The following is a 13,097-nucleotide window of genomic DNA, read 5'->3' as shown; positions in this document are numbered from 1 at the left end:
GCCTCTGAAGACACCAGCGGTCTCATGACTGAGCTCAGGGAGGCGAGGGCAACTGGCCAGGCCTGACTCTGGAATTACATAACCAGAAGGCTGCAGATGTTTCCAAAATTGAATCCAAAGCAACAGGTTCCACAAAATCAGAGCAGCTAGCCTCAGGCCCCAGGAAAGGAATAATGAGGCCTTGAGGCTGGCCTCCCGGGTGGCCGGCTACCACTGTGGACTCTGTCCCTCCCCCAGCTCGAGTCCCCATGAGGGCTGAAGCTCATCTCCTCCGGCAGTTTCCAGATCTCTAGGGTCCCAGCTTCATCCCACGATCAGGTGGAAAAACGTCCACCAAGTCCCCACTGCACGCCAGGTCCCACCCTAATGCCTGGGGACATCATATGAGCCATGAGTCAGAGGGCCAGCAGCTTCCTTGGACCTGAGCACATCAAATCTCGAACTACTGCTCAGTCCCATGCAGGACTCTCCTCTCCCAACCTGACCACAGTCCCGAGAAAGAAACTCGATGTCCCCCGTGGGCGTCCTGGTTCCAGCTTCTGCTCACAGGAGACCCTCACTAAGGCAGGGCTGCAGGAGTGGCCTCGGCTCAGGGTGAAGCCCCAGGCCTCTGTGCCCAGGAAACACGAGGCACCTTCCCAGAGTGCACCACCAGCTCCTGCTGGAGTGGCACTGCCAACCCCCTGGAATTAGAATGCCCGAGCCGGAAGGCCCCTTAGAGGTCAAGCCCAAGCCATGAAGAGGAACAGACGGCAAGACTGAGGCCCAGGAAAGAGGCCGAGGCCGAGGCCAGTGAGCGAGTCAGAAGTATGGCTGAGCCCAGGGGACAGCCTCTCCGGATGTCCCGTCTGAGGTCTCTTCCCCAGTGCTTCACGACGTCCTCATGCTCAGCGACAGATCTCACGACATGACATCCCAACTCACTGGGATGAAGGAGTCAGCCAGAGCTGGGAGGGGGGCACGCCGCCCCCCCCCCACCCCGGGGATGATGGGTGAGGTGTCAGTGTGAAGATCTCAGGCCACCTGGTGGCCTCAGAGGAAGACAGAGGCCCAGGGAAGACCAATGGCTTGGCCAAGGTCTCACGGCTGCCCAGGAACAAGGCCCTCCGCCCTCTGGCTCCAGAGCTCGGCCTCCTAATGAGCACCTCTGGGTGGCTTCACCTGCACCACTCCTCCTGCCTGTCACCTCCTGCTGCCTGAGCTGCAGCCTCTCCTGCAGGCAGAAGGCCTAGGGCTCAGACATCCCCCCGACTCAGCCTCCCTTGGCCAGGATCCCATGGGCAACCCCCAGGACCCTCCTGGATCCGGGGAGATAAAGCCACTCACCTTCATCTGCTTAATGGTGTAGACCAGGGTGCCGAAGGGCCCCTCCTTCACCAGCTTCTTCCCCACCACCTTGGCCCGGATCACTGCAGAGACAGGAGAGAGACAGGGCCGAGGTTACGCAGCTGACCACACAGGGGGGCACCTCGGTGGGTCACCAACCCCAGGCAGGGCCGGGAATGGCTCTCTGCCCTCAAGCCAATGGGAACAGACGCTAGTGTGTATCAGGAGGAGGCTGAGACCCAGGGCGAGTGAGGGTAGAGGAAGGAGATGCAGCCATCGTCCATGCTAAGGACCCCGGGCTCCCCACTGTCTGCCTGCAAGTCCCTAGGCCACCCTCACCCCAGCACAGTCTGGGGGTTCTTCCCTGTGGCTACACCATAGTCCCAAATCGACTTCTGTCAGCACTTCCTGTCCTCCCTCTGATGCCTACTGACAAAACCATGGTCCCCCAGTCCTGTTCCCTGTCCACTAGCACCAATGCCTGACCTCCACCTCACTGGGGCGCTTCTGGTGCACAAGTGAATGATCCAGGTCCAACATGTCCACAGGATCGATGCACCCAAGCTCCCTCAGTGTCCCTGGGCAGCATTCTGATTGGGCTCTCAGGACCCAGTGCCTTGATACCAAGGGGGACAGGAGAACCGCTCTATGGGAATGCAGGAAGGGCTGGAACGGCGCTCCTGGGCCAGGCTGAGCAGTTCCCTTCCAAGCCCAGATGTTGATGGCCATCGTTTTTGGCGAGTGCCCTCTGTTTCTGGACTCCCTTCCCTCTTCTATAAACAGGAATCACAATGTTTCCAAACTCCGGCCTGGAAGGATTAGGCAGGATGGTACAGGTGAACTTGACCTTGTCTTTGATGCAGTTTACTTAGACAGATGTTATTAATATCATCATGAGATGGGCTGACCAGGGAAGGATGGTTACAATAGAATTGGCTCCTGTTTACTGTGCACCTACTATGTGTACCCGTTCCCTCCTCTACTCCTGGACAAGAGTACTGTGAGCGTCCACACCACGGGGATGAGGACACTGAGGGCGAAGAGAAGGCACATCCTCTTTCTGAGACTTTCTGATTCACGCAGAGGGGCTGACTCTGAGATGATAAGAAGCTAGGCCGCCAAGAGCATCCTCAAGTATTCCTGCAAACCAGACAGGAAGGAGCAAGTGGACAGGTCTTGAAAGGAGGGAAGACATTGCAGAGAGTGGCACTCAAAGGAGACATCCTCCAACGGCAGGAAGGAGCACGGAGGGCAAGGGGCCCGCTGCGGGGGCCTCCACAGATGGGCTGGTGCTCTCCCCCCAGGACCTGCAGGGGAAGGCAAGGGGTCCTGCTGGAATTTTGAATTGCAAGTTGAAGCCTTCCAGCTCTGAGACTCTGTCACCTCGGCCTACCCCAGCCTCCACTGAACTCAGACACATAGGCACACACCCTGGTTCCAGGCCACTTTTTGAGTAGATATTTTAAAAAACGGTTGATAAACAGAATTTTTTACACAACCCCCACCCCTTCTGGATTCCTCCCAGATGAGGCTGGACCCTCCCCTTCCGGTCAGGCATGAAGTCAGGACTCAGATGCCTCCAGAGCCCCTCCAGCCCTGCCTTGCCAGGGATGGCTAAACACCGCGTCCACTGGCAGAGGCTGCGACTTAGCCCGGGCAGCTCCAGTTAGGAGGAGGCGCGGGGTCTTCCCGCATCTGTTTACAAACCAGAGGCTGGCGGGGTCCCAGGCCAGCCTCCGAGACCGCGCCTACCTCCAGGTCTGACCGTGAGCAGAGCCTGGGCAGCCAGCCAGCCTCCCGAGGCCCAGGGACAGTTTCCCCTCCGTCACCCATGGGCAGGTTGGAACAGCTAAACGCCAGGCAGAGAACAGGGCCTGCCGGACCTTCCCGTGATCCTTCCTCCGTGATCTGACCTCATCTGCTGCTTCAACAGGGAGGGGGGGGGGCAAGGGGAGCCTCTGAGGAGCAACCTCGACCCTTTCCTGGCTCAGAAATGGCTCCAAGATTCAGACATAAAATGCTTAAGCAGCCCTGCCCCGCAAACCTGGGTACTGCCCGGGGCTTCTGCAACACTGCTCTTACCCAAAGTGGCCTGAGCCACGGGAGTCTAAGGTCCTGTCACTCCTCGCTACCTCAAGTCATACTTAAGCCGCCAACCCTTGCATCGCAGGATGGCCTTGTGAAAATGAGAATAGGATTTTGTTGTCAGAAAGTTAAAACAGAAAAAAGTTACCATAGAGAGTTCCTCCATTACTAGGTGGCCTTCCTGAGTCTTTTTCTCTCCTAAATCTCTCTGACTTTATTGGCCCAGTGCCTTTCAAGCAGCTTAGAAGTGACACACTTCTCCTGAACCTGACAAGTTCAGCATCGGTGCTATGTGACCCTCAGGAAGTTACTAAACCTCTCTGAGCCTTAGCATCCGAATCTATAAAACGGGAGTGATAAAAACAAAACCTCCTAAAGTTGCTGTGAGGGTTGAGTATGAGCACTAAGAGCAGAGCGTGGCGCATCCCAAGCCCCATGCTTCTGCTAGCATCCTGGAGCACTGTCAGCTAAGGCCAGGGGTTCTCCTGAGGACCTGAGGAAAGGCGAACCCGTCAGAGCGTTCCTTGTGGGACTGCAGGGAGAGGTGGGGACCTAAACACAGCAGTCAGATCAGGTGTGCAAGGTGTTTTAGGCCTGGCACACACCTGCTGGGTTCCAACTACCTGTCCTCCTCGGCACCTGCACACAGCCCGCGAGCAGCCCAGCAGGCCCGGGACGACGAGAGGTGTTTATGGTCCAGAAAGACGGAGGCGAGAGGGCCCAGGACAGAGGCCACGCCAGTGTCTTCCTCACAAAAACAAAACTCCACTAAACTGAACTAAGATCAAGTGACATTCAGTTCTCTTCCAGACAGAGTCACAAAGTCCTCCCGTCAAATCGTGGCCAACTCCAGATCCGCCTCTTTGGCCTGTGAATGAAAACATCTTCATTTGCTTTGGTTTCTCCTCTGCAACTCAGATGTGCACTGTTGCGACCTTGGGCTTCTGTGTCCAACAGTAAGGGCTCCCCCGGGCCTTCCCCCAGGGGTCACAGAAGGGGGGATCACGGCCCCCCAAGGGCAACACAGCTCCCAAACTGGCCGCTGGCTGCGTTCGGCTGTTCCCTCCACCTGGGAGTGGCCGCTAAAGCCCGCTGTGTGGACAAGCCGGGGTGGACACAGGTTCTCCTGATTCCTGCTCCTATTGGGGAGTAGCCCCCACACTGTCCTCTAACAGCAAAGCCAAACCCGGTGTGAACCAGGTTGGCATCTGGAACACTGGGTGGGCCGTGAGGCAAGAGCAAGAAATGGAAGCCCCGATTCTGGCTTCCGAAGACGCAGTGTAGCAGGGAGACAGGGTGAACAGATGGTGTTAGGGGACAAATCTCAAAGGGACAGAAGTGCCAGTCAGGCCAGGGAGGAATGCGGCTCAGTCTGAATCTCAGCCTCTCGCCTCTCCTGTCCCTTTGGGTCTGCCCCTGGGAAGGGAATCTGGCCTGCTGGGGTTATAGAGATTAAGGAGTAAGTAATATTTGAACTAAAAAGTTTCTAAGAAACTGACCCATGGCCAAGCGCTGGCCCAGGATGTGAGTGGTCCTGAAAAAAGAAACTGGGGTGTGTGTGTGTGTGTGTGTGTGTGTGCAAGCGCGTGTACGCACGTGTGTTCAGAGTTGCCACACTGACCTACAGATACATCTGGACACCTCTTAAGTCTATCCTAGGCCCTGGGGATGCAGGCTCGAAAGTCTACTGAGTTGTCTTTCCTTCTTTGAAGTAATCTTCTTGGCGGGAAGGCTGGGAGAGATTGCAAAAACAAGGCCACCCGAGCCTACTTCTTCCAGAAGCGTCCCTTCCCCACCCCATCCCTGGCCTCCATTCCCTGGCCACGTGGTCCTCAGCAGCTCAAGGTTTAAACAAAAACAACTTCCACAGCAAACAGGATTCGGCTCCCAGGGCAGCTTACCGGGGGTCCCTGGGAACGGCACATCTGCTGCTCATCAGCCATCCCGAGGACACCCCGGAGCCGGCCCTGGCTCTCCTCCTCCCTCCACTCCCCACCCAGACATCCTCATCCACATCCAGACCTCTCTGCCCCACTGAAGGCCGGGCTTTCCAGGCTGGCCGGGGGCTGAAACCAGGCTGCGGCTTGGCAGGTTGGGGAACAAGGACCCTTCACTGAATCCAGTCTCCCTGCTCAGCTCATCTTCCCCTCCTGTCCCCATCACGAGGAGGGACCCTACAGGACCCTGGCTCCACCATCCAAGCACAGGCCCAACTGCAGCAGCCCCCGGGGGGGCCAGGACTCTGCATCCCAGGCCGTGCAGGGAAGGCAGAGCCAGGCTCCCCGCTGCCCACGCCCCTTCCCACCCAGGGCGGCCATTTCTTTGCATCCCCAAGTCTAGAGAAGAATGGCAGCTGGATGACAGCGACCACCCCTCACCCAACACCACCACTGTGTGCCTGTCACCTGTGTCGTCAGACGGACCCCGGAAGGTGGCAGTTATGGTGGTTGTCCTAGTTTCCCAATCATGGAAAGGAGGATCCGCTACCTTGGGAGCAGTTTTGCAATCCAGTGGGGGAAAGAAATCGGAGAGTCTCCCGGGTTAGGAGACGACCTTTAAGTCTTTACAGAGGATCTGTGCCGGTCGCAGAATAGCTGATAACTGTACTCTCACCCACCCCCGTGTCCACTCTGCTGCAGACCAGAGGGGACTGACAGCAAGGAGGAAGGACCCCTCCTAAGTCCCCAACAGCTCCACAGCCCCTAGCCACCCCACTGCACCCTTCCCAGACACACAGACACGCGCACACACACACACACACACACACACACACGGTAGTAAAGGCAAGCTCCCTGCTCCCCAGCACAGGAACCCTGATGGTGTTTCCCGCCACCCTGGGAGTTTCGATTAACCAGGCTGATTGACTAAATGAGACAACATCCCTGTTCAAAGGCACTTCGTCACCTCGAAGCTAGACAGGTGACACCCGCGGACAGGGCTGCTGGTGAGCCCTGGTGGCCCCTTCAACTCACTCATCCCAGGAAAACAGCACGAGGGGCCTGGACGCGCCCAGGACTTGGCACTTCCCCAGCCCCCGAGGGACTGCAGCATCCTCCCCGGTGACCACTTCAAGGTCCGCCTCAAATTTCTGCCATTTCTTTGGCGAGACTTTGATGATGTCCATGTTTGAGTAGAGAGGGGGCCACAAAGAGGAAGGCAGACAGCAGGGGCCTGGCCCTGCCCTGACTCGGGCCAGCTGGTTCCAGCCTGTGGGTCACCGCTGTCCCACGTCCCCCCTGAAAATCTTCTAAAAGACTCAGAAGCTGGCTGGGCAGATGGAGAGAACCCTAGAGAAGCACCCTTGGCCCTCAGGATGACCCTGAGCAAGTCACTGCCCATCCTGGCATATAAATCCTGGGTGACAATGGCCAAACTCAATGGGTTCTTTCAGTGACCTAAGCCCCCCCTCCGACCTGCCCATGTCAGAGTCACCCATGACCTTCACAAGGCTCCAATCCATTCATCAGTGGGCTCTGAGTCTTCCTCATATTCACACTCCGCCGTGGCTTTCAATGCAACCCACACAATGACTCCACCCACTTCTGTGCGGACTCCAAGCCAGGACCCCAGGACCTTTGCACGCATCTCTCCAAGGCCTACCTTTAGTCTGCTTTTACACCTGAGGACCAGTAAGACCTCTGAAGTCCAAGCCCTCCAACACAGAGCCTCACCCACACCTGGGTGTCCCAGGGCCCTCTCCACCGCAGGAAATGGTGACTTGTTCCATTCCAGTCCCCCAGCTCCCAGCACCCCAAACACACCCCAGGCCCTGCCCCTGCATCTCCCCCTCCCTCACAGGGACTCCCTCCCTCCCCTGTTCAAGTCACCAGGTCAGGGGACCGTCTCTGATCCCTGATGCCAGCACAACCCTCCCCTCCCCAGCAGCCCCCACACCATGCCCCAGGCTCACAGAGCCCCACCAGACACTTGGCACCTTTAGACACAACACAGAAGCCTCACAGGGCACACAGTAGGGCACCTAGTGTATTTTTGCTGAATACATGAAACTAAATATTATTTGGTGTCTAAAGCGCCCCACGTGGAGGAGGGTGACTTAAAAATAGATAAATAACTCTCTGGTGTCCACTGTGGGAAACAACCAAGTCCTGGGCCTTGCTGGGTCACAGGAGCCGGGGGCCACGCTACCGAACTTTAGGGACTGGCCGGCCTCAAGGACACCAGGAGAAATGAGGGCCCTAGGAACTCAGGGGCCAGAGGTACAGGTGACAGGCGATCCCAGGGAAGCGAGGCAGGCACAGGGCTACCAGGAGTCCCCCAGTCACAGAGGGGGTGGAGTCTGCCTGGGGGAGGGGCGGGGGAGCTGCCTGGGGGTGACAGGGGAGAGGGATCTGGCCCGTCCTGCAGGAGAGACTGGGTTTGCTGCAGAAGTCTGGAGAAGACCTGGGAGGAGGGGTGAGGAGACCGGCAGAAGAGCATCTGGGCCCAGGCAAATCCAGGCCCCACTTCCCGCCCTTCCAGGAAGACGCCCCCCCTGGCCCCCACAAGTAGGCTCCTCCTGCATCCTACCCAGGTCCCCAGGGCCCTTCTCTCTTGTCAGTTTCAAAGGCCCTGCTCGTTGATGTCAAAGCCAAGGCCAGACGTTCAGATGCCCTCCCCATCAAGATAACAGTCTCCAGTTCAAAGCCCGCCCTGACTAACTCTTTCCGTTAAGTAAAAATATTAATCTTGGTTTTATTTAAGCAGGTTTTTTTGGCAAGAAATGAACGCCTGTGGCTAAAAATAAACCCAAATACACACACACACTCAGGGAATCTGGAGAGATGCAAATCATTTCAGCCCAAGTTTCCATCTCAGCAAAGGCTATTAAAACCGAGAGGATATGAAAATCTCCCGGTGCTCCCTCCCGGGGCTCAGTGCCCGCCTTGTGCTCTGGGGTCCCCCGGGCAAGGCTGTCCCGGGGATGCCCTGAACTGGGCCTCCCGGGAGGGAGGGGGAGCGTGGGGCTCCCCTCACCTTCTAAGCACCGAGCATTTCTGCTTGGGCAGCCCGGGAAGCACCAGGCCCCAGCTGGTATCTGTTGGGTATGAAATAAAGGGGCCAGAGAGGGTTTGAGGGAGGGCACGCGGGCCCAGAAGGTCAGGCTACCTGGAACTTGGAGATGACCCAAGAGGAACGCAGAACAAGCCCGGAACCCCACTCCTGTTTTCCTGGCTGAAGAGCCGACCTCAATGGTCAACTATTAAGAGGCCAAATGTAAGCGTCACCACCCAGGCGTATGCTTAGTTTGGGATTAATGCACTTAATTTCTAATCTAACTGCTTTTAAAGCCAGTCACCCTTAATTGCTTCCTGGGCCACTGGCAATTTGGGAGAAAGATACGGATCATTGGGTCCAAACCAGGGGAAAAGCCCAAGGGCTGGCTGGATTCTGGACGCAGGGCTGACTTTCCCAGGGAGGGAGAACTTCCCACCTGGGAAGGGACACGGCACTTCTGAGGTCTGGGTTTGCAAGCAGCCAGAAATGCCACCAAGCCTGCCAGGAATCACCGAGGCTCACTCTGCAAAGGGAGGTCAGGAATGGTCCGTGGAAGCCGTAAAGACGCAAGAGGGAAAGGTGGCCCTGGGCCACAAAGCCCCTCTCATTCTCCTAGAGCCAGAGGGACCCATAGGCTCCACCCACATCCCCCCCAAGCCCCTGTCCACCCCCCCCCCGGGGGGTTCACAGAGTCTACAGGATTCACTTGACCAACTCTCCAGAGCTGGCCCCACTTTAAGATGTACCACTGCGAGTCTTCCAGCCCCTGCCCAGCATGCCCCCTCTACGCTGGCCTGTCCTGGGATGTCCCCGGTCTTAGCAAAAATGCCTCCCTCCCTGGGCTTCTGCCATTCCTCTGTCTTCCTGCAAGGCCCGCAGGCTGAAAGGCCGCCACCTCGGGAAGCTTCTGCCGGCCCCAAGGTGGAGTGGGTCCTCCTGCGGCTCCTTCCAGCAGTGATCTTTAGTGACCGGTTCCTCGGGGGTCACTAGCATTCCTAAGGACAACCTGGGACACCTGCACCTGGCATAGTGTCTAGAATGTAGCAGAGGTTCCCAAAAGTTCACTGAATGAATGAACAAGACTGGTGGGGGGGGGGGCGGACCAAAGGAACCGGGTAGGGAAGATGGGAAGGTTTTGGGTTGATCCTGTGGGGTCGGAAGTCCTGAAGGCAGAGGTGCCTAATAGTGTGATCTGGGAGACCAAAAAGGGACCCTTCCCAAAATACTAAAGATTCACACCAAGATGGAGGTGAGTCACAGGACACTGCTACAGGAGTCCCCAGTGAGCTGGCTGACGGCTCTGTGAAAGGAAACGCCCAAGCCACCTACAGATGAGGACCCGAGGCTCCCAGCTTGACTGCCATGACCCCATCACGACTGCCTGCCGGGAGTCCCCACCAAAGGCTCTTCTAGCCCTGCCACTGCCCTGGTCCCCTGCAGTGGGCCCCATCTCCTGTCCTATGTCCCTCTGTCATGGTGTGGGGTTGTCGGCTTGTTTTACTTTGATGCTGTCCCCTCCCCTTCCTGTCCTCCCCCTCCTCCTGCCGAGTGTGCTTGGAATTAACTTATTCACTCATTCAATGTTTATCCACAAGCATTTAAGGGAGAACGTGTCTGCAATCCCATGCCACATCCTGGGGATCCGGCAGCATCCAGGTAGACAAGGTTCCTACCTTCAGGAACCATCTTTCTATCCTGTGAGGCCAGAAGGCGGGAAGTTATAGTACGGAGCAGAGGCCCAGGTCTGGTAGCTGGAGGGCCATAGAGGACCCCTAGGAACAAGCTCGGGTTCTGCACGCCCTCAACATCAACCCACGAGGATCCCCTCCCAGTTGACTCGCCATTTCTAATCTTCACGATGAAGATCTAATGAACCTCTGTCTCCCTCTGCCCCCTCCCCGCTAGGACCCCTGACCCTCTTGGAGGGCATGTGGCTAGCCATTGGTGCCGCACAGGGTCCCAGTGCATGGTGACCTTCCTGAAGCCCTGAAGCTCAAGGACATTCAGGGGTCAGAGATGCCCACTGTGAGCACACTTGGCCGTATGAGCACACTTGGCCGGGGGGCTCAGGCCACCCCCCACCTCCTGTGAGCGCTCCAGCCCCTCCCCAGGGGCCCATGGGAAACTTTATCCCTCACAGTGGCCACCAGATTAGCAGCCCGGTCTTCAACCACAGCCCCTTTGAAGCAGTGCCCAGAAAAATAGCGTGCCCTCCAACGGCTCTCAGGACTTCCAGCTGGGGGGTCAGGTCGTTTGTAAGAGCAGAACAGCTGGCAACATCTCAGGAGCTGTCCAGAGCGCTTTATTTTCCTCTTACTGGAGATTTTGTTTGCTAGGAGAGCCCAGGGGCCCCAGGACAGGCCTAGCAGCAGGACCACCGTTAAGCCAAGGAACCTCCCCCCTCTGCACCCAGACCTGCAGACCACATCTGCAGACAGCGACTCCATTCCCAGAATGCCCTGGGATGGGGAGGGGGGCTGCAGTGATTTGAACAAACAGCCACGTCTGCTCTTTCTGGGGCCCATACAGCACAGATGCCAAGGACCACTGTCTTGGACATACCCTTTGGGTGGCTTTTAAAATAAACTAGGCTCCCCCACCTTTAACCTCCACAAGCTTCAGTAAGGAAGACTGGGGACACCAGTGGCCATCGATCCAAGGGGCCCATTGCATGCAGGGGTTCCCAGCCGGGAAACTTCCCTCCCGCTCACAACCGTCACTGAGAGACACTCAGTAAAGAGGGGTGAGAAAAACGAGCCCAGAAGATAGGTCTTCAAGCCCCAGCACGGCTTCTCAGAAAGAGCTCACGTGGAGGGTGTGGAGGAATGATTGGAAATGAGACCCGGGTGCCTTTGGAGGGGGCCAACCTCTGTTTTAAATAAAATAAATGGTAAAGATGCTGACGGCTGCCCCCTTTGGTTAATGTGGGTAAAGACGTGAATATAAAGGCAAAGGTTTGATTTCTGAAGAAGCCGCCTGGCCTGGCTGTGAGGCAGAGGCAGCAGCATCAGTGACACACAAGAAAAAGACCACGGGCCCCGGGACCACCTGACATATGCAACCCACTGACCCTGCACCTCTGACCATTCGGCAAATGCTTCTCGAGTGTCTACTACGTGGCAGGCACTGAACCGGGTGGCGGAAGATGACCGCCAGCAAGACATGCACACCTCAGAGAGTAGAGCCAATCCTTAAAACACACCTGCGAGACAGGCAGCAGCGTCTCCAGCGGCTACAGAATGAAAACGAGGCTCAGGCTAGTTAAGAAACCTGACAGAGGCCACACGGCGAGGAATGAAATCCAAACACGCCCAGGCACCAAGCTCACCCTCTTTTTGCTACTCAATATTTAACAAATCTGAAACCCTCAGTCAACAAGCCGAGTGCATTGGATGAAGGGAAAGGCTGAATTATCAGAGGAGGACAGCACCAGAGATGAACTCAGTTTGTTAAATACTGACCGAGAAAGCAGGAGGATGGTCATTGGTCACAGATCCGTGATAAGAATCCTGCTGGCGTGGTTCACGCTGCTGATTATACTATTTTTTTTAAGGTTATTAATTGTAATAGGGACTATCTTTCATCAGGTACTTACCTTGCAGGATCAGCAATGAATGTTTTATGTGGATTGTTCTATTTGAACCTTGAGGTTCAGGTGGTCCTTGGTCCTCAGCCCCGTCTTACAGAATCGAGGTGTACAGAGAATAAGTGGCTTTCTCAAGATCATTCTTGCAAGGAAACAGGGGCCCCACCATGCTGGTCCAGGTGGCCTGACTCTGCAGCTCTGTTTGCCATCAGTGGGCCACACCTTCCTTCCAGAAGCAAGTGTTTGTCCATAGTACCATGGGGGGGGGGCATATTCCATGGGCAGACTCTAGGGTGAGTGGGAATTTCAAGGTCAATGTAACCTCCTTTGAATTTCTTCATCGGTCCCCTCCCAGGGTTAATCTGCCCAGTGTACAGGTGTGTCCAACCTAGGTCAGCCTGTGCCCATGTTCAGCCTTATTTATTTATTTATTATTCATTCATTTATTTATTTATTTTGGTACAGGGATGCTTTAGTACTGAGCTAACATTCCCCAGACCCTTTTATTATCTATTTTTGAGACAGTCTCACCCAGTTGCTTAGGAACTGGCTAAGTTGCTGAGGCTGGCCTCAAACTCACAATCCTCCTGCCTCAGCCTCCTGAGTCACTGGGATCATAGGCGTGCAACACCATGGCCAGCACCATTTTTTGACTATAAGAAAATTCTCCTTCGTACTGCCTCTCTGTGTAGCCTGCTCCCAACTCGTTAACGCCTTGTGGTTACACAAAACGAGATATTTGAAAAGTGTGCCCATGTTCCCTAGTCACTCTCCATCTTGACGGTCCTTCCCCTCCTATGACATGCTTCTGAGTGATGAATACCAATCCCCAGGGTTCAGGGATCAGTGTACAGAGGTGAGAGAGTTTCCGTCTTCCCGACTCGAGATCCTCTCGCTGGGGGTCATTCCTCGTAAGGGTTCACCATCACCATTAAAAACCCCCAGTGTTAGTTACCAATTGGTTGAGAGGGTGGATCTCATGTTAAATGTTATCACAATCAAAGAAAATTAAGAAAATTCTAGTATTGTACACTTAAAGCAGATACTGTTTCCCAACTTTTGATGTGACTTAATAAATAACTCTGCATACTTTACTAATTAACTG

General features: G+C 55.9%; 2 protein-coding genes across 3 annotated transcripts in view; one reads left to right on the top strand and one right to left on the bottom strand.

The window, feature by feature from the left end:
• Window positions 1–13,097, top strand: part of Syn3 (synapsin III) — a 427,730-nt gene that overhangs the window by 171,957 nt on the left and 242,676 nt on the right. The window lies entirely within an intron of this gene.
• Timp3 (TIMP metallopeptidase inhibitor 3) overlaps window positions 1–13,097 on the bottom strand; it is a 50,275-nt gene that overhangs the window by 9,527 nt on the left and 27,651 nt on the right. The window contains exon 2 of the mRNA XM_046429617.1: window positions 1,327–1,409. Coding sequence (XP_046285573.1) covers window positions 1,327–1,409 — 83 coding nt within the window. The remainder of the gene's footprint in view (window positions 1–1,326; window positions 1,410–13,097) is intronic.

The sequence above is a fragment of the Marmota monax genome, unplaced genomic scaffold, assembly GCF_021218885.2.
Source record: "Marmota monax isolate L192 unplaced genomic scaffold, Marmota_monax_Labrador192_F-V1.1 WCK01_AAM20220418_F8-fsc00051, whole genome shotgun sequence".
NCBI lineage: Eukaryota > Metazoa > Chordata > Mammalia > Rodentia > Sciuridae > Marmota > Marmota monax.
The sequence above is the reverse complement of the archived record's forward strand: the minus strand, read 5'-3'. Positions and strand labels throughout refer to the sequence as shown.